The 25,675-nt window shown below is 48.2% G+C and overlaps 1 protein-coding gene across 3 annotated transcripts in view; it reads left to right on the forward strand.

The window, feature by feature from the left end:
• Nucleotides 1–24,614, forward strand: part of HPCA (hippocalcin) — a 133,261-nt gene extending 108,647 nt beyond the window's left edge. For all 3 annotated transcript variants that reach the window (XM_069223399.1, XM_069223400.1, XM_069223401.1), the window contains exon 5: nucleotides 22,103–24,614. In XM_069223399.1, coding sequence (XP_069079500.1) covers nucleotides 22,103–22,200 — 98 coding nt within the window. In that variant the 3' untranslated portion in view covers nucleotides 22,201–24,614. The remainder of the gene's footprint in view (nucleotides 1–22,102) is intronic.
• Nucleotides 24,615–25,675: the final 1,061 nt, after the last annotated feature.

The following is a 25,675-nucleotide window of genomic DNA, read 5'->3' on the forward strand; positions in this document are numbered from 1 at the left end:
ATCCTAGTGGCCTTAGACTGGGTGAGGAGAATGTGGTACCCTGAGCTTCTGTCAATGAGCACTCGAAGCCGGCTGCCCCTTCGGGGTCTGCACTAAGTACTCCTCCATATGCGGAGATTGAACAACACAAATAATGCCTCTCGTTCTCCCTCCCAAAGTGATTGGTGTCATCTTGGCAGCCAGGTGCCCATTAACCAAATCAGTTTATTCAGAACGCTAGGAGACGTTTGTTGCATGGTGTGTCTCTAAAAAACAATCCCATCCATGCAGGAACAATTGGATGCTATTCTGTTGTGATTGTCTTCAGCCCAGCAAGGCCCTGCGGTGGCAACAGGTAAAGGTTACATTTTGGTCTGTTTTGCTTTTTTTGTTTCCCTAATCAGCCAACTTTTTTCAAGTTACCTGTTTCTTAACGGTGCTGGTCCACAACTTCCCGCCAACACCCTTTGCATTGCTGCAGTGGGATCTTAACTTAGTTCTCATCTACTTCATGTGCATGCCCTTAGAACCAATGCACAGTTGTTCACTTCTTCATCTACTTACCACCAAGACAGTGTTTCCCACTGCTATAACTTCAGCCAGAGGAGTCAGTGAGCTCCAGGTGTTGTCTGTGGTACCACCATATACCTCTTTCTTCCTGGACAAATTAGTCCTTTGCACAAAAGCAGCATTCTACCTAATGTAGTCATGCCCTCTACTCCCACCCCCTCAGGAGGAAAAATGTCTTAATCACCTCGATTCAAAAGGAGCACTTAATTTTTATGTTGAATAGACCAAAGAGTACAGACAGGAAGACAAACCTTTTGTTGGTTTCTCTGGGGCAAAAATGAAAGGCGGTGCAAAAAAAGGACCACCTCCAAATGGATCGTGTTATGTATTAAGATCTGCTGTGGGCTAGTTAAAAAGCAGCCCCTGGAGCGTTAGGGCTCACTCCACCAGAGCAAAGGATGCTACCACTGCACTGGCATGTGATGTGGTAGTCATGGACATTTGCCAGACTGCTATGTGGGCATCCCTTCACACGTTCACAAAGTATTACTGCTTCAGTAGCCAGATCTGGCAGGGTGAGTATTTTGCACAGTCTGCCCAGTAGGATTTCCTGGACTGAGCCGTTTCACAGACCCACCAATTGAGGAGGTGTACTGCTTTGGTATCTATTCACAAGATGAGGATTCTGCGTTTAGAAGTTTCTCTTAGAAGAACAAGTTACTTTCAGTAACACCTCTTCTGGCAGACTATCTGACTGTAGATTCCTCACAACCCACCCTACTCCCCATTCTGTGGAAATAAGTCATTGGATCCATTGATAAGAGGTCATCGTCGGCATATGGCACTAACCGATTTTGATGGCTTTGTGTCCGATGGAGCAGACCGAGATCAAAAAGAGACTGACACCAGCTTGCGGAGGTGGTGCATACAATGGGGTGGGGGGAGAGCGTGGCGTCATTTCATCTTGGGTGCGATGGATCTGATGCATGATGCCACCTAATGGCACACAAGGGAATTGCTACAAAAAAAATCTGGATCCAGTCTGGCGACTCGGGAAATTCACAAGGTGAAGAATCTGCAGTTAGGTGGTGTCTGTACCAGAAAAGCTGTTACCAATGGTAGGTAACTTGTTCATTGGCGCAGAGGACTGTGTGTGGATAAGGACTTTTGAGTTTGCATTCAGTATACAGTGTAGGAAACTGGCCCCTTTTTGCAGTACCCCATGCTTTTTGCCTGATATTTGATGCTAATTTGACTGAGTATGTGATATGATCCTGCTACCCAGGCCCCAGCACCTGTATCCTTTCCCTAAAACTGTACCATTGTGTCCACAGTTGGCACACCTAAGGCACACAGGTAAAGTCCCTTGTAAAAGTACCAGTGGTACCAAGGGCTCTGTGGCCAGGGAGGGTCCCTAAGGGCTGCAGCATATTATGGCACCCTAAAGGACCCCTCACCAAACACTGCCATTGCAGCTTGTGTGTGTTGGTGGGGAGAAAAGAGTAAAGTGGACATGGCATCCCCCACTGGGTGCCATGCCCACAAACCACTGCCTGTGACATAGGTAAGTCACTCCTGTATCAGGCCTTACAGCCCTAAGGCAGAGTGTACTATACCACAGTTGAGGGCATAGCTGCATGAGCAATATGCCCCTCCAGTGTCAAAGTCCATTCTTAGACCCTGTAAGTGCAGTGTAGCCATATTGAGTACATGGGCTGGGAGTTTGTCGTTACGAACTCTACAGCTTCATGATGGCCTTTTTGAATGTTGGGACATTTGGTATCAAACTTCTCAGCTCAATAAACCCACACTGATGCCAGTGTTGGATTTATTGTAAAATGAACTCCGAGGGCATCTTAGAGATGCCCCCTGAAATGCACCCAACTTTTTGACCCCATGGGGTGACAGCCTGTGTGCTCTCAGGAGTCAGTGAAAAAGCCTGCTCTGGGTGGGTGCGCTTCACACCTCCCTCCTGCAGGAACAGCAACACTTGGCAGTGAGCCTGTAGGAAGTTGGCTCTGTATGCACTATTTCAAAGTAAGGAATAGTATGCACAGAGTCCAAGGGTTCCCCTTAGAGGTAAGATAGTGGCAAAAAAAATAGATAATACTAATGCTCTATTTTGTGGTAGTGTGGTCGAGCAATAGGCTTATCCAAGGAGTAGTGTTAAGCATTTGTTGTACATACACATAGACAATAAATGAGGTACACACACTCAGAGACAAATCCAGCCAATAGGTTTTTGTATAGAAAAATATATTTTCTTAGTTTATTTTAAGAACCACAGGTTCAAATTCTACATGTAATATCTCATTCGAAAGGTATTGCAGGTAAGTACTTTAGGAACTTCAAATCATAAAAATTGCATGTATACTTTTCGAGGTATTGACAAATAGCTGTTTTAAAAGTGGACACTTTTAGTGCAATTTTCACAGTTCCTGGGGGAGGTAAGTTTTTGTTAGTTTTACCAGGTAAGTAAGACACTTACAGGGTTCAGTTCTTGGTCCAAGGTAGCCCACCGTTGGGGGTTCAGAGCAACCCCAAAGTCACCACACCAGCAGCTCAGGGCCGGTCAGGTGCAGAGTTCAAAGTGGTGCCCAAAACACATAGGCTAGAATGGAGAGAAGGGGGTGCCCCAGTTCCGGTCTGCTTGCAGGTAAGTACCCGCGTCTTCGGAGGGCAGACCAGGGGGGTTTTGTAGGGCACCGGGGGGGACACAAGCCCACACAGAAATTTCACCCTCAGCGGCGCGGGGGCGGCCGGGTGCAGTGTAGGAACAAGCGTCGGGTTCGCAATGTTAGTCTTTGAGAGATCTCGGGATCTCTTCGGCGCTGCAGGCAGGCAAGGGGGGGGTTCCTCGGGGAAACCTCCACTTGGGCAAGGGAGAGGGACTCCTGGGGGTCACTTCTCCAGTGAAAGTCCGGTCCTTCAGGTCCTGGGGGCTGCGGGTGCAGGGTCTCTCCCAGGCGTCGGGACTTTGGATTCAAAGAGTCGCGGTCAGGGGAAGCCTCGGGATTCCCTCTGCAGGCGGCGCTGTGGGGGCTCAGGGGGGACAGGTTTTGGTACTCACAGTATCAGAGTAGTCCTGGGGTCCCTCCTGAGGTGTTGGATCTCCACCAGCCGTGTCGGGGTCGCCGGGTGCAGTGTTGCAAGTCTCACGCTTCTTGCGGGGAGCTTGCAGGGTTCTTTCAAGGCTGCTGGAAACAAAGTTGCAGCCTTTCTTGGAGCAGGTCCGCTGTCCTCGGGAGTTTCTTGTCTTTTCGAAGCAGGGGCAGTCCTCAGAGGATGTCGAGGTCGCTGGTCCCTTTGGAAGGCGTCGCTGGAGCAGGATCTTTGGAAGGCAGGAGACAGGCCGGTGAGTTTCTGGAGCCAAGGCAGTTGTCGTCTTCTGGTCTTCCGCTGCAGGGGTTTTCAGCTAGGCAGTCCATCTTCTTGTAGTTGCAGGAATCTAATTTTCTAGGGTTCAGGGTAGCCCTTAAATACTAAATTTAAGGGCGTGTTTAGGTCTGGGGGGTTAGTAGCCAATGGCTACTAGCCCTGAGGGTGGGTACACCCTCTTTGTGCCTCCTCCCAAGGGGAGGGGGTCACAATCCTAACCCTATTGGGGGAATCCTCCATCTGCAAGATGGAGGATTTCTAAAAGTTAGTCACTTCAGCTCAGGACACCTTAGGGGCTGTCCTGACTGGCCAGTGACTCCTCCTTGTTTTTCTCATTATTTTCTCCGGCCTTGCCGCCAAAAGTGGGGCCTGGCCGGAGGGGGCGGGCAACTCCACTAGCTGGAGTGTCCTGCTGGGTTGGCACAAAGGAGGTGAGCCTTTGAGGCTCACCGCCAGGTGTGACAATTCCTGCCTGGGGGAGGTGTTAGCATCTCCACCCAGTGCAGGCTTTGTTACTGGCCTCAGAGTGACAAAGGCACTCTCCCCATGGGGCCAGCAACATGTCTCGGTTTGTGGCAGGCTGCTAAAACTAGTCAGCCTACACAGATAGTCGGTTAAGTTTCAGGGGGCACCTCTAAGGTGCCCTCTGGGGTGTATTTTACAATAAAATGTACACTGGCATCAGTGTGCATTTATTGTGCTGAGAAGTTTGATACCAAACTTCCCAGTTTTCAGTGTAGCCATTATGGTGCTGTGGAGTTCGTGTTTGACAAACTCCCAGACCATATACTCTTATGGCTACCCTGCACTTACAATGTCTAAGGTTTTTGTTTAGACACTGTAGGGGTACCATGCTCATGCACGGGTACCCTCACCTATGGTATAGTGCACCCTGCCTTAGGGCTGTAAGGCCTGCTAGAGGGGTGTCTTACCTATACTGCATAGGCAGTGAGAGGCTGGCATGGCACCCTGAGGGGAGTGCCATGTCGACTTACTCGTTTTGTCCTCACTAGTACACACAAGCTGGCAAGCAGTGTGTCTGTGCTGAGTGAGAGGTCTCCAGGGTGGCATAAGACATGCTGCAGCCCTTAGAGACCTTCCTTGGCATCAGGGCCCTTGGTACTAGAAGTACCAGTTACAAGGGACTTATCTGGATGCCAGGGTCTGCCAATTGTGGATACAAAAGTACAGGTTAGGGAAAGAACACTGGTGCTGGGGCCTGGTTAGCAGGCCTCAGCACACTTTCAATTGTAAACATAGCATCAGCAAAGGCAAAAAGTCAGGGGGCAACCATGCCAAGGAGGCATTTCCTTACACAACCCCCCCCCCCAAACGAAAGAGGATGAGACTAACCTTTCCCAAGAGAGTCTTCATTTTCTAAGTGGAAGAACCTGGAAAGGCCATCTGCATTGGCATGGGCAGTCCCAGGTCTGTGTTCCACTATAAAGTCCATTCCCTGTAGGGAGATGGACCACCTCAACAGTTTAGGATTTTCACCTTTCATTTGCATCAGCCATTTGAGAGGTCTGTGGTCAGTTTGAACTAGGAAGTGAGTCCCAAAGAGGTATGGTCTCAGCTTCTTCAGGGACCAAACCACAGCAAAGGCCTCCCTCTCAATGGCACTCCAACGCTGCTCCCTGGGGAGTAACCTCCTGCTAATGAAAGCAACAGGCTGGTCAAGGCCATCATCATTTGTTTGGGACAAAACTGCCCCTATCCCATGTTCAGAGGCATCAGTCTGCACAATGAACTGCTTAGAATAATCTGGAGCTTTGAGAACTGGTGCTGAGCACATTGCTTGTTTCAGGGTGTCAAAGGCCTGTTGGCATTCCACAGTCCAGTTCACTTTCTTGGGCATTTTCTTGGAGGTGAGTTCAGTGAGGGCTGTCACAATGGATCCATATCCCTTCACAAACCTCCTGTAATACCCAGTCAAGCCAAGGAATGCCCTGACTTGAGTCTGGGTTTTTGGAGCTACCCAGTCCAGAATAGTCTGGATCTTGGGCTGGAGTGGCTGAACTTGGCCTCCACCTACAAGGTGGCCCAAGTAAACCACAGTTCCCTGCCCTATCTGGCATTTGGATGCCTTGATAGAGAGGCCTGCAGATTGCAGAGCCTTCAAAACCTTCTTCAGGTGGACCAGGTGATCCTGCCAGGTGGAGCTAAAGACAGCAATATCATCAAGATAAGCTGTGCTAAAGGACTCCAAGCCAGCAAGGACTTGATTCACCAACCTTTGGAAGGTGGCAGGGGCATTCTTTAAACCAAAGGGCATAACAGTAAACTGATAATGCCCATCAGGTGTGGAGAATGCTGTTTTCTCTTTTGCTCCAGGTGCCATTTTTATTTGCCCGTACCCTGCTGTCAAGTCAAAGGTACTTAAGAATTTGGCTCATCAGCTCTTGGAATTGGATGAGCATCTGTCTTGGTGACAGAATTGAGCCCTCTGTAGTCCACACAAAACCTCATCTCTTTCTTTCCATCTTTGGTGTGAGGTTTGGGGACTAAGACCACTGGGCTAGCCCAGGGGCTGTCAGAGCGCTCAATTACTCCCAATTCCAGCATCTTGTGGACTTCCACCTTGATGCTTTCCTTAACATGGTCAGATTGTCTAAAGATTTTGTTCTTGACAGGCATGCTGTCTCCTGTGTCCACATCATGGGTACACAGGTGTGTCTGACCAGGGGTTAAGGAGAAGAGTTCAGGAAACTGTTGTAGGACTCTCCTACAATCAGCTTGCTGTTGGCCAGAGAGGGTGTCTGAGTAGATCACTCCATCTACTGTGCCATCTTTTGGGTCTGATGACAGAAGATCAGGGAGAGGTTCACTCTCTGCCTCCTGATCCTCATCTGTTACCATCAACAGATTGACATCAGCCCTGTCATGGAAGAGCTTAAGGCGGTTCACATGGATCACCCTCTTGGGGCTCCTGCTTGTGCCCAGGTCCACCAGGTAGGTGACCTGACTCTTCCTTTCTAGTACTGGGTAAGGGCCACTCCATTTGTCCTGGAGTGCCCTGGGAGCCACAGGCTCCAGAACCCAGACTTTCTGCCCTGGTTGGAACTCAACCAGTGCAGCCTTTTGGTCATACCAAAACTTCTGGAGTTGTTGGCTAGCCTCAAGGTTTTTGGTTGCCTTTTCCATGTATTCTGCCATTCTAGAGCGAAGGCCAAGTACATAGTCCACTATGTCTTGCTTAGGCTCATGGAGAGGTCTCTCCCAGCCTTCTTTAACAAGAGCAAGTGGTCCTCTTACAGGATGACCAAACAGAAGTTCAAAGGGTGAGAATCCTACTCCCTTCTGTGGCACCTCTCTGTAAGCGAAAAGCAGACATGGCAAGAGGACATCCCATCTCCTTTTGAGTTTTTCTGGGAGCCCCATGATCATGCCTTTTAATGTCTTGTTGAATCTCTCAACCAAGCCATTAGTTTGTGGATGGTATGGTGTAGTGAATTTATAAGTCACTCCACACTCATTCCACATGTGCTTTAGGTATGCTGACATGAAGTTGGTACCTCTGTCAGACACCACCTCCTTAGGGAAACCCACTCTGGTAAAGATACCAATGAGGGCCTTGGCTACTGCAGGGGCAGTAGTCGACCTAAGGGGAATAGCTTCAGGATACCTGGTAGCATGATCCACTACTACCAGGATATACATATTTCCTGAGGCTGTGGGAGGTTCTAGTGGACCAACTATGTCCACACCCACTCTTTCAAAGGGAACCCCCACCACTGGAAGTGGAATGAGGGGGGCCTTTGGATGCCCACCTGTCTTACCACTGGCTTGACAGGTGGGGCAGGAGAGGCAAAACTCCTTAACCATGTTGGACATATTGGGCCAGTAGAAGTGGTTGACTAACCTCTCCCACGTCTTGGTTTGTCCCAAATGTCCAGCAAGGGGAATGTCATGGGCCAATGTTAGGATGAACTTCCTGAACAGCTGAGGCACTACCACTCTCCTAGTGGCACCAGGTTTGGGGTCTCTGGCCTCAGTGTACAGGAGTCCATCTTCCCAATAGACCCTATGCGTTCCATTTTTCTTGCCTTTGGACTCTTCAGCAGCTTGCTGCCTAAGGCCTTCAAGAGAGGGACAGGTTTCTTGTCCCTTACACAGCTCCTCCCTTGAGGGTCCCCCTGGGCCTAAGAGCTCAACCTGATAAGGTTCAAGCTCCAAAGGCTCAGTTCCCTCAGAGGGCAGAACTTCTTCCTGAGAAGAGAGGTTCCCTTTCTTTTGCTGTGTTGTAGTTGGTTTCCCAACTGACTTTCCTGTTCTCTTGGTAGGCTGGGCCATTCTTCCAGACTCCAGCTCTACTTGTTCACCCTGTGCCTTGCATTGTGCTCTTGTTTTCACACACACCAGTTCAGGGATACCCAGCATTGCTGCATGGGTTTTTAGTTCTACCTCAGCCCATGCTGAGGACTCCAGGTCATTTCCAAGCAGACAGTCCACTGGGATATTTGAGGAGACCACCACCTGTTTCAGGCCATTGACCCCTCCCCATTCTAAAGTAACCATTGCCATGGGATGTACTTTTCTCTGATTGTCAGCGTTGGTGACTGTGTAAGTTTTTCCAGTCAGGTATTGGCCAGGGGAAACCAGTTTCTCTGTCACCATGGTGACACTGGCACCTGTATCCCTCAGGCCCTCTATTCTAGTCCCATTAATTAAGAGTTGCTGTCTGTATTTTTGCATGTTAGGCGGCCAGACAGCTAGTGTGGCTAAATCCACCCCACCCTCAGAAACTAGAGTAGCTTCAGTGTGGACCCTGATTTGCTCTGGGCACACTGTTGATCCCACTTGGAGACTAGCCATACCAGTGTTACCTGGATGGGAGTTTGGAGTGGAACCTTTCTTGGGACAGGCCTTGTCTCCAGTTTGGTGTCCATGCTGTTTACAGCTATGACACCAGGCCTTTTTGGGATCAAAGTTTTTACCCTTGTACCCATTGTTTTGTGAAGAGGCTCTGGGCCCACCCTCCTGTGCAGGTTTTTGGGGGCCTGTAGAAGACTCTTTACTATTTTTAGTTTTGGTTGTCTCATCACCCTTCCCCTGGGGAGTCTTTGTGACCCCTTTCTTTTGGTCACCCCCTGTTGAAGTCTTGGACACCCTTGTCTTGACCCAATGGTCCGCCTTCTTTCCCAATTCTTGGGGAGAAATTGGTCCTAGGTCTACCAGATGCTGATGCAGTTTATCATTGAAACAATTACTTAACAGGTGTTCTTTCACAAATAAATTGTACAGCCCATCATAATTACTTACACCACTGCCTTGAATCCAACCATCTAGTGTTTTCACTGAGTAGTCAACAAAGTCAACCCAGGTCTGGCTCGAGGATTTTTGAGCCCCCCTGAACCTAATCCTGTACTCCTCAGTGGAGAATCCAAAGCCCTCAATCAGGGTACCCTTCATGAGGTCATAAGATTCTGCATCTTTTCCAGAGAGTGTGAGGAGTCTATCCCTACACTTTCCAGTGAACATTTCCCAAAGGAGAGCACCCCAGTGAGATCTGTTCACTTTTCTGGTTACACAAGCCCTCTCAAAAGCTGTGAACCACTTGGTGATGTCATCACCATCTTCAAATTTTGTCACAATCCCTTTGGGGATTTTTAACATGTCAGGAGAATCTCTGACCTTATTTATATTGCTGCCACCATTGATGGGTCCTAGGCCCATCTCTTGTCTTTCCCTTTCTATGGCTAGGAGCTGTCTCTCTAAAGCCAATCTTTTGGCCATCCTGGCTAACAGGAGGTCATCTTCACTGAGAGCATCCTCAGTGATTTCAGAAATGTGGGACCCTCCTGTGAGGGACTCACTATTTCTGACTAACACAGTTGGAGACAGGACTTGAGGGGTCCTGTTCTCCCTATTTAGGACTGGAGGAGGGACATTGGCCTCCAAGTCACTAATCTCTTCCTCTGTGAGGTCATCATCAGAGGGGTTGGCTTTTTCAAACTCTGCCAACAGCTCCTGGAGCTGAATTTTGGTAGGTCTGGAGCCAATGGTTATTTTTTTGATGTTACAGAGAGACCTTAGCTCCCTCATCTTAAGATGGAGGTAAGGTGTGGTGTCGAGTTCCACCACATTCATCTCTGTATCAGACATTATTTTGCTAAGAGTTGGAAGACTTTTTAAAGAATCTAAAACTGTTTCTAGAATCTAATTTCAAACTTTTAACAAACTTTTAAACTCTAAAAGACAATGCTAAACAGGGACTTAACACACAAGGCCCTAGCAGGACTTTTAAGAATTTAGAAAAATTTCAAATTGCAAAAATGAATTTCTAATGACAATTTTGGAATTTGTCGTGTGATCAGGTATTGGCTGAGTAGTCCAGCAAATGCAAAGTCTTGTACCCCACCGCTGATCCACCAATGTAGGAAGTTGGCTCTGTATGCACTATTTCAAAGTAAGGAATAGTATGCACAGAGTCCAAGGGTTCCCCTTAGAGGTAAGATAGTGGCAAAAAAAATAGATAATACTAATGCTCTATTTTGTGGTAGTGTGGTCGAGCAATAGGCTTATCCAAGGAGTAGTGTTAAGCATTTGTTGTACATACACATAGACAATAAATGAGGTACACACACTCAGAGACAAATCCAGCCAATAGGTTTTTGTATAGAAAAATATATTTTCTTAGTTTATTTTAAGAACCACAGGTTCAAATTCTACATGTAATATCTCATTCGAAAGGTATTGCAGGTAAGTACTTTAGGAACTTCAAATCATAAAAATTGCATGTATACTTTTCGAGGTATTGACAAATAGCTGTTTTAAAAGTGGACACTTAGTGCAATTTTCACAGTTCCTGGGGGAGGTAAGTTTTTGTTAGTTTTACCAGGTAAGTAAGACACTTACAGGGTTCAGTTCTTGGTCCAAGGTAGCCCACCGTTGGGGGTTCAGAGCAACCCCAAAGTCACCACACCAGCAGCTCAGGGCCGGTCAGGTGCAGAGTTCAAAGTGGTGCCCAAAACACATAGGCTAGAATGGAGAGAAGGGGGTGCCCCAGTTCCGGTCTGCTTGCAGGTAAGTACCCGCGTCTTCGGAGGGCAGACCAGGGGGGTTTTGTAGGGCACCGGGGGGGACACAAGCCCACACAGAAATTTCACCCTCAGCGGCGCGGGGGCGGCCGGGTGCAGTGTAGGAACAAGCGTCGGGTTCGCAATGTTAGTCTATGAGAGATCTCGGGATCTCTTCGGCGCTGCAGGCAGGCAAGGGGGGGGTTCCTCGGGGAAACCTCCACTTGGGCAAGGGAGAGGGACTCCTGGGGGTCACTTCTCCAGTGAAAGTCCGGTCCTTCAGGTCCTGGGGGCTGCGGGTGCAGGGTCTCTCCCAGGCGTCGGGACTTTGGATTCAAAGAGTCGCGGTCAGGGGAAGCCTCGGGATTCCCTCTGCAGGCGGCGCTGTGGGGGCTCAGGGGGGACAGGTTTTGGTACTCACAGTATCAGAGTAGTCCTGGGGTCCCTCCTGAGGTGTTGGATCTCCACCAGCCGTGTCGGGGTCGCCGGGTGCAGTGTTGCAAGTCTCACGCTTCTTGCGGGGAGCTTGCAGGGTTCTTTCAAGGCTGCTGGAAACAAAGTTGCAGCCTTTCTTGGAGCAGGTCCGCTGTCCTCGGGAGTTTCTTGTCTTTTCGAAGCAGGGGCAGTCCTCAGAGGATGTCGAGGTCGCTGGTCCCTTTGGAAGGCGTCGCTGGAGCAGGATCTTTGGAAGGCAGGAGACAGGCCGGTGAGTTTCTGGAGCCAAGGCAGTTGTCGTCTTCTGGTCTTCCGCTGCAGGGGTTTTCAGCTAGGCAGTCCATCTTCTTGTAGTTGCAGGAATCTAATTTTCTAGGGTTCAGGGTAGCCCTTAAATACTAAATTTAAGGGCGTGTTTAGGTCTGGGGGGTTAGTAGCCAATGGCTACTAGCCCTGAGGGTGGGTACACCCTCTTTGTGCCTCCTCCCAAGGGGAGGGGGTCACAATCCTAACCCTATTGGGGGAATCCTCCATCTGCAAGATGGAGGATTTCTAAAAGTTAGTCACTTCAGCTCAGGACACCTTAGGGGCTGTCCTGACTGGCCAGTGACTCCTCCTTGTTTTTCTCATTATTTTCTCCGGCCTTGCCGCCAAAAGTGGGGCCTGGCCGGAGGGGGCGGGCAACTCCACTAGCTGGAGTGTCCTGCTGGGTTGGCACAAAGGAGGTGAGCCTTTGAGGCTCACCGCCAGGTGTGACAATTCCTGCCTGGGGGAGGTGTTAGCATCTCCACCCAGTGCAGGCTTTGTTACTGGCCTCAGAGTGACAAAGGCACTCTCCCCATGGGGCCAGCAACATGTCTCGGTTTGTGGCAGGCTGCTAAAACTAGTCAGCCTACACAGATAGTCGGTTAAGTTTCAGGGGGCACCTCTAAGGTGCCCTCTGGGGTGTATTTTACAATAAAATGTACACTGGCATCAGTGTGCATTTATTGTGCTGAGAAGTTTGATACCAAACTTCCCAGTTTTCAGTGTAGCCATTATGGTGCTGTGGAGTTCGTGTTTGACAAACTCCCAGACCATATACTCTTATGGCTACCCTGCACTTACAATGTCTAAGGTTTTTGTTTAGACACTGTAGGGGTACCATGCTCATGCACGGGTACCCTCACCTATGGTATAGTGCACCCTGCCTTAGGGCTGTAAGGCCTGCTAGAGGGGTGTCTTACCTATACTGCATAGGCAGTGAGAGGCTGGCATGGCACCCTGAGGGGAGTGCCATGTCGACTTACTCGTTTTGTCCTCACTAGTACACACAAGCTGGCAAGCAGTGTGTCTGTGCTGAGTGAGAGGTCTCCAGGGTGGCATAAGACATGCTGCAGCCCTTAGAGACCTTCCTTGGCATCAGGGCCCTTGGTACTAGAAGTACCAGTTACAAGGGACTTATCTGGATGCCAGGGTCTGCCAATTGTGGATACAAAAGTACAGGTTAGGGAAAGAACACTGGTGCTGGGGCCTGGTTAGCAGGCCTCAGCACACTTTCAATTGTAAACATAGCATCAGCAAAGGCAAAAAGTCAGGGGGCAACCATGCCAAGGAGGCATTTCCTTACACAACCCCCCCCCCCAAACGAAAGAGGATGAGACTAACCTTTCCCAAGAGAGTCTTCATTTTCTAAGTGGAAGAACCTGGAAAGGCCATCTGCATTGGCATGGGCAGTCCCAGGTCTGTGTTCCACTATAAAGTCCATTCCCTGTAGGGAGATGGACCACCTCAACAGTTTAGGATTTTCACCTTTCATTTGCATCAGCCATTTGAGAGGTCTGTGGTCAGTTTGAACTAGGAAGTGAGTCCCAAAGAGGTATGGTCTCAGCTTCTTCAGGGACCAAACCACAGCAAAGGCCTCCCTCTCAATGGCACTCCAACGCTGCTCCCTGGGGAGTAACCTCCTGCTAATGAAAGCAACAGGCTGGTCAAGGCCATCATCATTTGTTTGGGACAAAACTGCCCCTATCCCATGTTCAGAGGCATCAGTCTGCACAATGAACTGCTTAGAATAATCTGGAGCTTTGAGAACTGGTGCTGAGCACATTGCTTGTTTCAGGGTGTCAAAGGCCTGTTGGCATTCCACAGTCCAGTTCACTTTCTTGGGCATTTTCTTGGAGGTGAGTTCAGTGAGGGCTGTCACAATGGATCCATATCCCTTCACAAACCTCCTGTAATACCCAGTCAAGCCAAGGAATGCCCTGACTTGAGTCTGGGTTTTTGGAGCTACCCAGTCCAGAATAGTCTGGATCTTGGGCTGGAGTGGCTGAACTTGGCCTCCACCTACAAGGTGGCCCAAGTAAACCACAGTTCCCTGCCCTATCTGGCATTTGGATGCCTTGATAGAGAGGCCTGCAGATTGCAGAGCCTTCAAAACCTTCTTCAGGTGGACCAGGTGATCCTGCCAGGTGGAGCTAAAGACAGCAATATCATCAAGATAAGCTGTGCTAAAGGACTCCAAGCCAGCAAGGACTTGATTCACCAACCTTTGGAAGGTGGCAGGGGCATTCTTTAAACCAAAGGGCATAACAGTAAACTGATAATGCCCATCAGGTGTGGAGAATGCTGTTTTCTCTTTTGCTCCAGGTGCCATTTTTATTTGCCAGTACCCTGCTGTCAAGTCAAAGGTACTTAAGAATTTGGCTCATCAGCTCTTGGAATTGGATGAGCATCTGTCTTGGTGACAGAATTGAGCCCTCTGTAGTCCACACAAAACCTCATCTCTTTCTTTCCATCTTTGGTGTGAGGTTTGGGGACTAAGACCACTGGGCTAGCCCAGGGGCTGTCAGAGCGCTCAATTACTCCCAATTCCAGCATCTTGTGGACTTCCACCTTGATGCTTTCCTTAACATGGTCAGATTGTCTAAAGATTTTGTTCTTGACAGGCATGCTGTCTCCTGTGTCCACATCATGGGTACACAGGTGTGTCTGACCAGGGGTTAAGGAGAAGAGTTCAGGAAACTGTTGTAGGACTCTCCTACAATCAGCTTGCTGTTGGCCAGAGAGGGTGTCTGAGTAGATCACTCCATCTACTGTGCCATCTTTTGGGTCTGATGACAGAAGATCAGGGAGAGGTTCACTCTCTGCCTCCTGATCCTCATCTGTTACCATCAACAGATTGACATCAGCCCTGTCATGGAAGAGCTTAAGGCGGTTCACATGGATCACCCTCTTGGGGCTCCTGCTTGTGCCCAGGTCCACCAGGTAGGTGACCTGACTCTTCCTTTCTAGTACTGGGTAAGGGCCACTCCATTTGTCCTGGAGTGCCCTGGGAGCCACAGGCTCCAGAACCCAGACTTTCTGCCCTGGTTGGAACTCAACCAGTGCAGCCTTTTGGTCATACCAAAACTTCTGGAGTTGTTGGCTAGCCTCAAGGTTTTTGGTTGCCTTTTCCATGTATTCTGCCATTCTAGAGCGAAGGCCAAGTACATAGTCCACTATGTCTTGCTTAGGCTCATGGAGAGGTCTCTCCCAGCCTTCTTTAACAAGAGCAAGTGGTCCTCTTACAGGATGACCAAACAGAAGTTCAAAGGGTGAGAATCCTACTCCCTTCTGTGGCACCTCTCTGTAAGCGAAAAGCAGACATGGCAAGAGGACATCCCATCTCCTTTTGAGTTTTTCTGGGAGCCCCATGATCATGCCTTTTAATGTCTTGTTGAATCTCTCAACCAAGCCATTAGTTTGTGGATGGTATGGTGTAGTGAATTTATAAGTCACTCCACACTCATTCCACATGTGCTTTAGGTATGCTGACATGAAGTTGGTACCTCTGTCAGACACCACCTCCTTAGGGAAACCCACTCTGGTAAAGATACCAATGAGGGCCTTGGCTACTGCAGGGGCAGTAGTCGACCTAAGGGGAATAGCTTCAGGATACCTGGTAGCATGATCCACTACTACCAGGATATACATATTTCCTGAGGCTGTGGGAGGTTCTAGTGGACCAACTATGTCCACACCCACTCTTTCAAAGGGAACCCCCACCACTGGAAGTGGAATGAGGGGGGCCTTTGGATGCCCACCTGTCTTACCACTGGCTTGACAGGTGGGGCAGGAGAGGCAAAACTCCTTAACCATGTTGGACATATTGGGCCAGTAGAAGTGGTTGACTAACCTCTCCCACGTCTTGGTTTGTCCCAAATGTCCAGCAAGGGGAATGTCATGGGCCAATGTTAGGATGAACTTCCTGAACAGCTGAGGCACTACCACTCTCCTAGTGGCACCAGGTTTGGGGTCTCTGGCCTCAGTGTACAGGAGTCCATCTTCCCAATAGACCCTATGCGTTCCATTTTTCTTGCCTTTGGACTCTTCAGCAGCTTGCTGCCTAAGGCCTTCAAGAGAGGGACAGGTTTCTTGTCCCTTACACAGCTCCTCCCTTGAGGGTCCCCCTGGGCCTAAGAGCTCAACCTGATAAGGTTCAAGCTCCAAAGGCTCAGTTCCCTCAGAGGGCAGAACTTCTTCCTGAGAAGAGAGGTTCCCTTTCTTTTGCTGTGTTGTAGTTGGTTTCCCAACTGACTTTCCTGTTCTCTTGGTAGGCTGGGCCATTCTTCCAGACTCCAGCTCTACTTGTTCACCCTGTGCCTTGCATTGTGCTCTTGTTTTCACACACACCAGTTCAGGGATACCCAGCATTGCTGCATGGGTTTTTAGTTCTACCTCAGCCCATGCTGAGGACTCCAGGTCATTTCCAAGCAGACAGTCCACTGGGATATTTGAGGAGACCACCACCTGTTTCAGGCCATTGACCCCTCCCCATTCTAAAGTAACCATTGCCATGGGATGTACTTTTCTCTGATTGTCAGCGTTGGTGACTGTGTAAGTTTTTCCAGTCAGGTATTGGCCAGGGGAAACCAGTTTCTCTGTCACCATGGTGACACTGGCACCTGTATCCCTCAGGCCCTCTATTCTAGTCCCATTAATTAAGAGTTGCTGTCTGTATTTTTGCATGTTAGGCGGCCAGACAGCTAGTGTGGCTAAATCCACCCCACCCTCAGAAACTAGAGTAGCTTCAGTGTGGACCCTGATTTGCTCTGGGCACACTGTTGATCCCACTTGGAGACTAGCCATACCAGTGTTACCTGGATGGGAGTTTGGAGTGGAACCTTTCTTGGGACAGGCCTTGTCTCCAGTTTGGTGTCCATGCTGTTTACAGCTATGACACCAGGCCTTTTTGGGATCAAAGTTTTTACCCTTGTACCCATTGTTTTGTGAAGAGGCTCTGGGCCCACCCTCCTGTGCAGGTTTTTGGGGGCCTGTAGAAGACTCTTTACTATTTTTAGTTTTGGTTGTCTCATCACCCTTCCCCTGGGGAGTCTTTGTGACCCCTTTCTTTTGGTCACCCCCTGTTGAAGTCTTGGACACCCTTGTCTTGACCCAATGGTCCGCCTTCTTTCCCAATTCTTGGGGAGAAATTGGTCCTAGGTCTACCAGATGCTGATGCAGTTTATCATTGAAACAATTACTTAACAGGTGTTCTTTCACAAATAAATTGTACAGCCCATCATAATTACTTACACCACTGCCTTGAATCCAACCATCTAGTGTTTTCACTGAGTAGTCAACAAAGTCAACCCAGGTCTGGCTCGAGGATTTTTGAGCCCCCCTGAACCTAATCCTGTACTCCTCAGTGGAGAATCCAAAGCCCTCAATCAGGGTACCCTTCATGAGGTCATAAGATTCTGCATCTTTTCCAGAGAGTGTGAGGAGTCTATCCCTACACTTTCCAGTGAACATTTCCCAAAGGAGAGCACCCCAGTGAGATCTGTTCACTTTTCTGGTTACACAAGCCCTCTCAAAAGCTGTGAACCACTTGGTGATGTCATCACCATCTTCAAATTTTGTCACAATCCCTTTGGGGATTTTTAACATGTCAGGAGAATCTCTGACCTTATTTATATTGCTGCCACCATTGATGGGTCCTAGGCCCATCTCTTGTCTTTCCCTTTCTATGGCTAGGAGCTGTCTCTCTAAAGCCAATCTTTTGGCCATCCTGGCTAACAGGAGGTCATCTTCACTGAGAGCATCCTCAGTGATTTCAGAAATGTGGGACCCTCCTGTGAGGGACTCACTATTTCTGACTAACACAGTTGGAGACAGGACTTGAGGGGTCCTGTTCTCCCTATTTAGGACTGGAGGAGGGACATTGGCCTCCAAGTCACTAATCTCTTCCTCTGTGAGGTCATCATCAGAGGGGTTGGCTTTTTCAAACTCTGCCAACAGCTCCTGGAGCTGAATTTTGGTAGGTCTGGAGCCAATGGTTATTTTTTTGATGTTACAGAGAGACCTTAGCTCCCTCATCTTAAGATGGAGGTAAGGTGTGGTGTCGAGTTCCACCACATTCATCTCTGTATCAGACATTATTTTGCTAAGAGTTGGAAGACTTTTTAAAGAATCTAAAACTGTTTCTAGAATCTAATTTCAAACTTTTAACAAACTTTTAAACTCTAAAAGACAATGCTAAACAGGGACTTAACACACAAGGCCCTAGCAGGACTTTTAAGAATTTAGAAAAATTTCAAATTGCAAAAATGAATTTCTAATGACAATTTTGGAATTTGTCGTGTGATCAGGTATTGGCTGAGTAGTCCAGCAAATGCAAAGTCTTGTACCCCACCGCTGATCCACCAATGTAGGAAGTTGGCTCTGTATGCACTATTTCAAAGTAAGGAATAGTATGCACAGAGTCCAAGGGTTCCCCTTAGAGGTAAGATAGTGGCAAAAAAAATAGATAATACTAATGCTCTATTTTGTGGTAGTGTGGTCGAGCAATAGGCTTATCCAAGGAGTAGTGTTAAGCATTTGTTGTACATACACATAGACAATAAATGAGGTACACACACTCAGAGACAAATCCAGCCAATAGGTTTTTGTATAGAAAAATATATTTTCTTAGTTTATTTTAAGAACCACAGGTTCAAATTCTACATGTAATATCTCATTCGAAAGGTATTGCAGGTAAGTACTTTAGGAACTTCAAATCATAAAAATTGCATGTATACTTTTCGAGGTATTGACAAATAGCTGTTTTAAAAGTGGACACTTAGTGCAATTTTCACAGTTCCTGGGGGAGGTAAGTTTTTGTTAGTTTTACCAGGTAAGTAAGACACTTACAGGGTTCAGTTCTTGGTCCAAGGTAGCCCACCGTTGGGGGTTCAGAGCAACCCCAAAGTCACCACACCAGCAGCTCAGGGCCGGTCAGGTGCAGAGTTCAAAGTGGTGCCCAAAACACATAGGCTAGAATGGAGAGAAGGGGGGTGCCCCAGTTCCGGTCTGCTTGCAGGTAAGTACCCGCGTCTTCGGAGGGCAGACCAGGGGGGTTTTGTAGGGCACCGGGGGGGACACAAGCCCACACAGAAATTTCACCCTCAGCGGCGCGGGGGCGGCCGGGTGCAGTGTAGGAACAAGCGTCGGGTTCGCAATGTTAGTCTATGAGAGATCTCGGGATCTCTTCGGCGCTGCAGGCAGGCAAGGGGGGGGTTCCTCGGGGAAACCTCCACTTGGGCAAGGGAGAGGGACTCCTGGGGGTCACTTCTCCAGTGAAAGTCCGGTCCTTCAGGTCCTGGGGGCTGCGGGTGCAGGGTCTCTCCCAGGCGTCGGGACTTTGGATTCAAAGAGTCGCGGTCAGGGGAAGCCTCGGGATTCCCTCTGCAGGCGGCGCTGTGGGGGCTCAGGGGGGACAGGTTTTGGTACTCACAGTATCAGAGTAGTCCTGGGGTCCCTCCTGAGGTGTTGGATCTCCACCAGCCGAGTCGGGGTCGCCGGGTGCAGTGTTGCAAGTCTCACGCTTCTTGCGGGGAGCTTGCAGGGTTCTTTCAAGGCTGCTGGAAACAAAGTTGCAGCCTTTCTTGGAGCAGGTCCGCTGTCCTCGGGAGTTTCTTGTCTTTTCGAAGCAGGGGCAGTCCTCAGAGGATGTCGAGGTCGCTGGTCCCTTTGGAAGGCGTCGCTGGAGCAGGATCTTTGGAAGGCAGGAGACAGGCCGGTGAGTTTCTGGAGCCAAGGCAGTTGTCGTCTTCTGGTCTTCCGCTGCAGGGGTTTTCAGCTAGGCAGTCCTTCTTCTTGTAGTTGCAGGAATCTAATTTTCTAGGGTTCAGGGTAGCCCTTAAATACTAAATTTAAGGGCGTGTTTAGGTCTGGGGGGTTAGTAGCCAATGGCTACTAGCCCTGAGGGTGGGTACACCCTCTTTGTGCCTCCTCCCAAGGGGAGGGGGTCACAATCCTAACCCTATTGGGGGAATCCTCCATCTGCAAGATGGAGGATTTCTAAAAGTTAGAGTCACTTCAGCTCAGGACACCTTAGGGGCTGTCCTGACTGGCCAGTGACTCCTCCTTGTTTTTCTCATTATTTTCTCCGGCCTTGCCGCCAAAAGTGGGGCCTGGCCGGAGGGGGTGGGCAACTCCACTAGCTGGAGTGTCCTGCTGGGTTGGCACAAAGGAGGTGAGCCTTTGAGGCTCACCGCCAGGTGTGACAATTCCTGCCTGGGGGAGGTGTTAGCATCTCCACCCAGTGCAGGCTTTGTTACTGGCCTCAGAGTGACAAAGGCACTCTCCCCATGGGGCCAGCAACATGTCTCGGTTTGTGGCAGGCTGCTAAAACTAGTCAGCCTACACAGATAGTCGGTTAAGTTTCAGGGGGCACCTCTAAGGTGCCCTCTGGGGTGTATTTTACAATAAAATGTACACTGGCATCAGTGTGCATTTATTGTGCTGAGAAGTTTGATACCAAACTTCCCAGTTTTCAGTGTAGCCATTATGGTGCTGTGGAGTTCGTGTTTGACAAACTCCCAGACCATATACTCTTATGGCTACCCTGCACTTACAATGTTTAAGGTTTTTGTTTAGACACTGTAGGGGTACCAGGCTCATGCACGGGTACCCTCACCTATGGTATAGTGCACCCTGCCTTAGGGCTGTAAGGCCTGCTAGAGGGGTGTCTTACCTATACTGCATAGGCAGTGAGAGGCTGGCATGGCACCCTGAGGGGAGTGCCATGTCGACTTACTCGTTTTGTCCTCACTAGTACACACAAGCTGGCAAGCAGTGTGTCTGTGCTGAGTGAGAGGTCTCCAGGGTGGCATAAGACATGCTGCAGCCCTTAGAGACCTTCCTTGGCATCAGGGCCCTTGGTACTAGAAGTACCAGTTACAAGGGACTTATCTGGATGCCAGGGTCTGCCAATTGTGGATACAAAAGTACAGGTTAGGGAAAGAACACTGGTGCTGGGGCCTGGTTAGCAGGCCTCAGCACACTTTCAATTGTAAACATAGCATCAGCAAAGGCAAAAAGTCAGGGGGCAACCATGCCAAGGAGGCATTTCCTTACAGAGCCTCAAAGGCTCCTGCCTTTTGTTCTGCTGCCTCAGGGCACTCCAGCTAGTGGAGATGCCCCCCCACCTCCTCTGGGCCAGGAACCACTTTTGGCAGCAGGTCCAGTGGGAAAATTAGTCAACACCAGGCTGGGACCACTCTAAGGTGCCCAGAGCTGAGGTGAACCCCTCCTGTTGTAACCCTTCATCTTGTTTTGGAGGGAGACAGCCAATAGGGCTGGGCACAGGAAGGGTGTAGCCACCCTCAGTAGCCACTGGCTCTCTGATAAGCCTAATTGCTCGTCCACACTACCACTAAAGAGAGCATTAGTATTATCTACTTTAGCCTCTGGGGGATCGACTAGGCTCTGTGCACACTATACCTTACATTGGTATAGTATATACTGAGCCAGCTTCCTACATACAGTAAGGAATCTAGAGTCAAAAGCATCATCGGTCACCTTCCTTCAATTGGGAACCAGGTCAACCTAAGCGATACTGTTAGAGTACAGTATGACAGCATGAAGGGAGCTGTAATAACATTTTGGATGTGTTCATTGCATTACAGTGCCAACTTCAATTAGTGCAACAATGGTGGGTACTCTCAGGTTGTGCAAATGGGGTACATAGAAGGACGGGTTGGGTAGGTCAATCATTAAACAACCTCTTAGCGGGTGAGAAAGGAAAAAAAACAAGCAAACTCACAGTATCAGTCTGTTCTGAAAGATACAGCTACTAATTTGCTTGTGTGGCTGATAAGTGGTTTGTAATCAGTGTTGTTCAGACGAGCCAGAAATCTCACTTATCCTAGCCACATAGGGACATGAACTGATAGCAGTGTAGCTAAAAGCCTGAAAGAAATCACAGCACCAGCTGCCAAGGCTTCCAGCAGGGACTGAGACTTTAGAGAAATAGGTCAAATGGAAAGGCTCACAAAGAAGAGGTAAACTTTTTTTCCTTCTCACCCAAGACCAGTGGGTGTTTTAAGTGTGGCATGGAAAGTACTGTGCCGACTATTGAACGCATCATAGAGGGGCTGGTCAAGCCATCTATGGTAGTCCTAGGCGTCTGGGAAAGAGTCACAGAAGCCCTGAAGCATGGTACCCTAATTTCATGTATTTTTATGGAGGATTGCAGGTAAGAAGGTCTGCAATGATGGACACTGCTGCCGACACAGCAGTGGTAGAGAGGGAATGTGTAAATACTGACAAGATTGTCCCCCACCACAGAGGAACTGGGTTATCTGTTAAAGTGAAAGTAAATACATCCTGGTGGGTGGATGTTGAAGCGGTATACATAGGTGTCAGAATTACTTGTACTCATTTCAAGGAAACCAGTGGTTGAGGGAGTCTGGCTGAATCACAAAACAGCGTCTGATATATAATTTTGACATGTTAAGTCATTATCCTCTATATAACAACCTTGTTCTCCTTTCCAGGCAAACTGTCTCTGGAGGAATTCATCAAAGGTGCCAAGAGTGACCCTTCTATTGTGAGGCTATTGCAGTGTGACCCAAGCAACGCTTCACAGTTCTGAAGTCTGATGCCCATCACCACTATTGGGGAAGGACTGAGAATATAAGACACTGTCTTCTTCAAGCAGCACATCTGGACTCTTTCTTGCATGAACCACCATCTCTTTGGAAATTACCCTAATCTAACCTTCTAACAAGAGCCCAGCTGATCTTGCATGACTTTAGGTTTTTAGGACACCAGTCTCACTCATTCTGTTTTGAAACTCTTCTGGAAAGTGTGGCCCCTTCTTCAGTGCATCACCTCTTCCTTTCAAGAGTTTGAGTCTCATTTGAAGACCACCATCTTGTCAGAAGCCTATTTTTTTTTATTTGTTTCTTAGAAGATCAACCGTAGTCATCATTGAACATTACTCCCTTGGAGGCAAGCCGACAAGGTCCTTTTTTTTTTTTTTAAAGACCTGTTTACTCCTCTTGACCTTTCCCCTCTAAATCGACAACCCTTCATCCTGCTGTGATCTGTGCTTTCCTTCCAGGATCCTAGGAGAACTGCTTAGACTGAAGACAAAAGCCTTCTGACAAAAGTGACAGTTTTAACTCTTAACCCCCACCCATCTGTACATCTGTTTATTTTGTTTATAGTTTTAGGAAGTGGAGGAGAAGATTTTGTTAATCCAAGGTATTTCTTTTCTGATTGACAGCTATTATTTCCTTAGACAGATGGTGGTCCAAGATAGTTGAGTAAGGCTTGTTCATATTTTTTCTCAATATATTTTGCTTTTGGACATCAGCTGCTCTAGTCCGATCCCAGGGGTGGTCAGGTTTATTTTTTACCAATGATGACAACCTTGCCTCCTCTTTTTGATGCAGACAATCATTTTATTGTGTGAACAAATCTTTATCCACTGTGCACTGGTGTAACACTTACCCCTGGGGTGGGGATGGGTGGGTGGTTTGAGCTCCAGGACCCCCCCCCCCCCCCCCCCTCAGCACAGTACACTGCAACCGCCGCAGCCCCCTGGCTTGAGAGCTTCTGACTGGGTGGGGGAGAGGGGAGTCCCCTTCATTTACTTTGCAGGGGGACCCTCAAGTTTCATTAGGCCACTGCCACAGTGGTCCCTTCTTCCAGAGCCTATATTAGGGTTTTATTCACAAGGCAAATATTAGTTACTTGTAAGTACCTGCTCACAACGTGTGGTTCTGTAGATTCACATTCTCTGCGTACTAATACCATCTAGTGTTCGGCTCAGATGTTTGCAAGCTGTTGTTCTTCAAAGAAGTCTTTCAGTCACAAAATGTGCTGTGAACCTTCCCTTAGTGGACAATGCACGTGGGCACCGACTCCATCTTGAATTGGGTTTTTTGCACAGTGGGCGAGAATGTGTATAGAGTGGGGAGTGAGTGTATTGTGCATGGTTAACTCAGTAATAAATAAAAAGATCAGCATTCCACAAAAGCTTCCAGGAAAGAGGGTGGGTACAAGTGAATCTTCAGCAATACACACTATGAAAAGATGTTACAGGGTAAAATTTTCTGTTCATAGCATGTGTAACATGCTCTGTATTGTGTAACATGCTCTGTATTGATTGTAAAACAATACACTCTATAAGCACTAGCAAGCGTGTGGATGATGCAGATGTCTGAAACAAAGTCCTCAAGAATGTCTGGGTAACCATAGCCTGATGCCAGCCCAGGATGTCAACAAAGCAGTGCTTGGTAAAGGCATGTGGTGTTAGCCAGGTGACTGCTTTGCAGATGTCAGCATGCTGGATGTTACCTAAGGAAGCTATAGATGTCCCTTTCTTAGGGTTGGCGTGCACCGCTGGTGGTAGGACTCTCTTAGCTTTGTGGTAGCAGGTTTGGATGCACCTGACTATCCCCCATGCTGTATCTGTTTTATAAATGTGTTGGCCTTTGTAAATGCTATAAATAGTTCAGACGACTTTTGAAAGACCTTGGCCCTATCAATGTAATATATAAGAGTTCTTTGACATCTCACATGTGTACAGCTATTTTCGCTTCTGGCTCTGGCTACTGAAATGAATGTGAGCTCTATGTTCTGGGTAAGGTGGAAGGGTGATCCTACCTTCCGGAGAAATTTAGGTTTGGTTGTTAGAACATCCTATCTTTGGGAGCCTGAATGAAAGGCTCTTGTTGGGTGAGTGCTTGTAGTTCACTAGTACTTCTCAGGGAAGTAATGACTACCAGGAAGGCCAACTTTCACAAAAAGAACTGTACAGGGTATGAGTGTAATGTTGGCCCCATGAGCTTTGTGAGGACTGCATTAAGAATCCACACACAGGGGCAGGATGTATCCTGGAAAGTTTCAGACATCACAACGCATGCCATTACCATGTATGTAATACAATGTGCTGACCTTTACAACGCGTTCCATGACATTGTGGTCCTTTACCACACATTTTTGTGGTCATGTATATTAAAGGCCCCCTTTAAGAAAAAATAAAAATAAAAAAAACTAGTCTCCCTTTCATCTTCTGTCTTTGAACTCTCAATTTACTCTTGCCTCCCATTACCTCTATCGAAACCTAACACCATACCTCTTTACCTGTTTCCACCCCTCAGTAATAAATGTACCCTTACTTAACCCATACCTCTCTTTATCTCTAGTCACCCCAAAACCTTAAAATTACGCATAACTCCTTTTACCAACACTTAAACCCTAACATCACCCTATCCTCCCTGTAGTTCTAACTGCACCTTTACTCCCTCCCCCCATTTTAAAACATAACATTAAAACCATGTTATTTAGATATAACAAATACTTACCTGGGTGGTAAAGGGTGCATGATAAAGGTAAAATCCTATATCTTCTACTGTCGTGCATGGTAAAAGATATGTGGTAATGGCTGTATACATTCAGGGACATAGGACTCTCTAAGGACCCTCCATGAAATCCTTGACTACTGAAATCTTAAAGAATTATGCATGGTCTGTTTTGCATGTAGGCTGCAACAGCAGCTAGGTGATGGTGCATTCATTTGTAGGGAAGGCCTGACCTCTGTAGATTTAAAAGATAGCTCATAACGTTCTGGTTGTGGGTCAAAGGGGTCCAAGTCTTTGAAAATGTACTTGTGGACAAATCTTTTCTACTTTGTGATGTAGCATGCCCATTTAGTGGGCCTATGCTCTTCCCGCAGAATGGTCATGCATTCCAGGGGAAGGTTCATCTTGCCAACCTTAGCTGCCAGATCACTAGGTCCAGCGGTTTGGGGTCTGTGTATCACATCTTGCCTTATCTTTGTGTGAAAAGAGCTTGGCCTGAGGGGAAGATTCTCATGGGGGCTGCCTTACCTCTCCAGGAACATGCAGATGACGGGGTGCCTGGCCAAAATAGGGGCCACCAGGATGAGCATTGGCGATATTTCTCTCATCTTCCTTACCATGTACGAGAGGAGTGGAAGAGGAGAAAAGTGTAAGCATAGCTACTGGGTCAATTCATTCATAGTTCATTGCACATGGACCGTTGGTATAGGTACCAGGAGGCAAAGTTTGGGCAATTTTCTTTTTCAGCAGCAATGA

Source organism: Pleurodeles waltl, chromosome 3_1 (genome assembly GCF_031143425.1).
Source record: "Pleurodeles waltl isolate 20211129_DDA chromosome 3_1, aPleWal1.hap1.20221129, whole genome shotgun sequence".
In the NCBI taxonomy this organism is placed as follows: Eukaryota; Metazoa; Chordata; class Amphibia; order Caudata; family Salamandridae; genus Pleurodeles; species Pleurodeles waltl.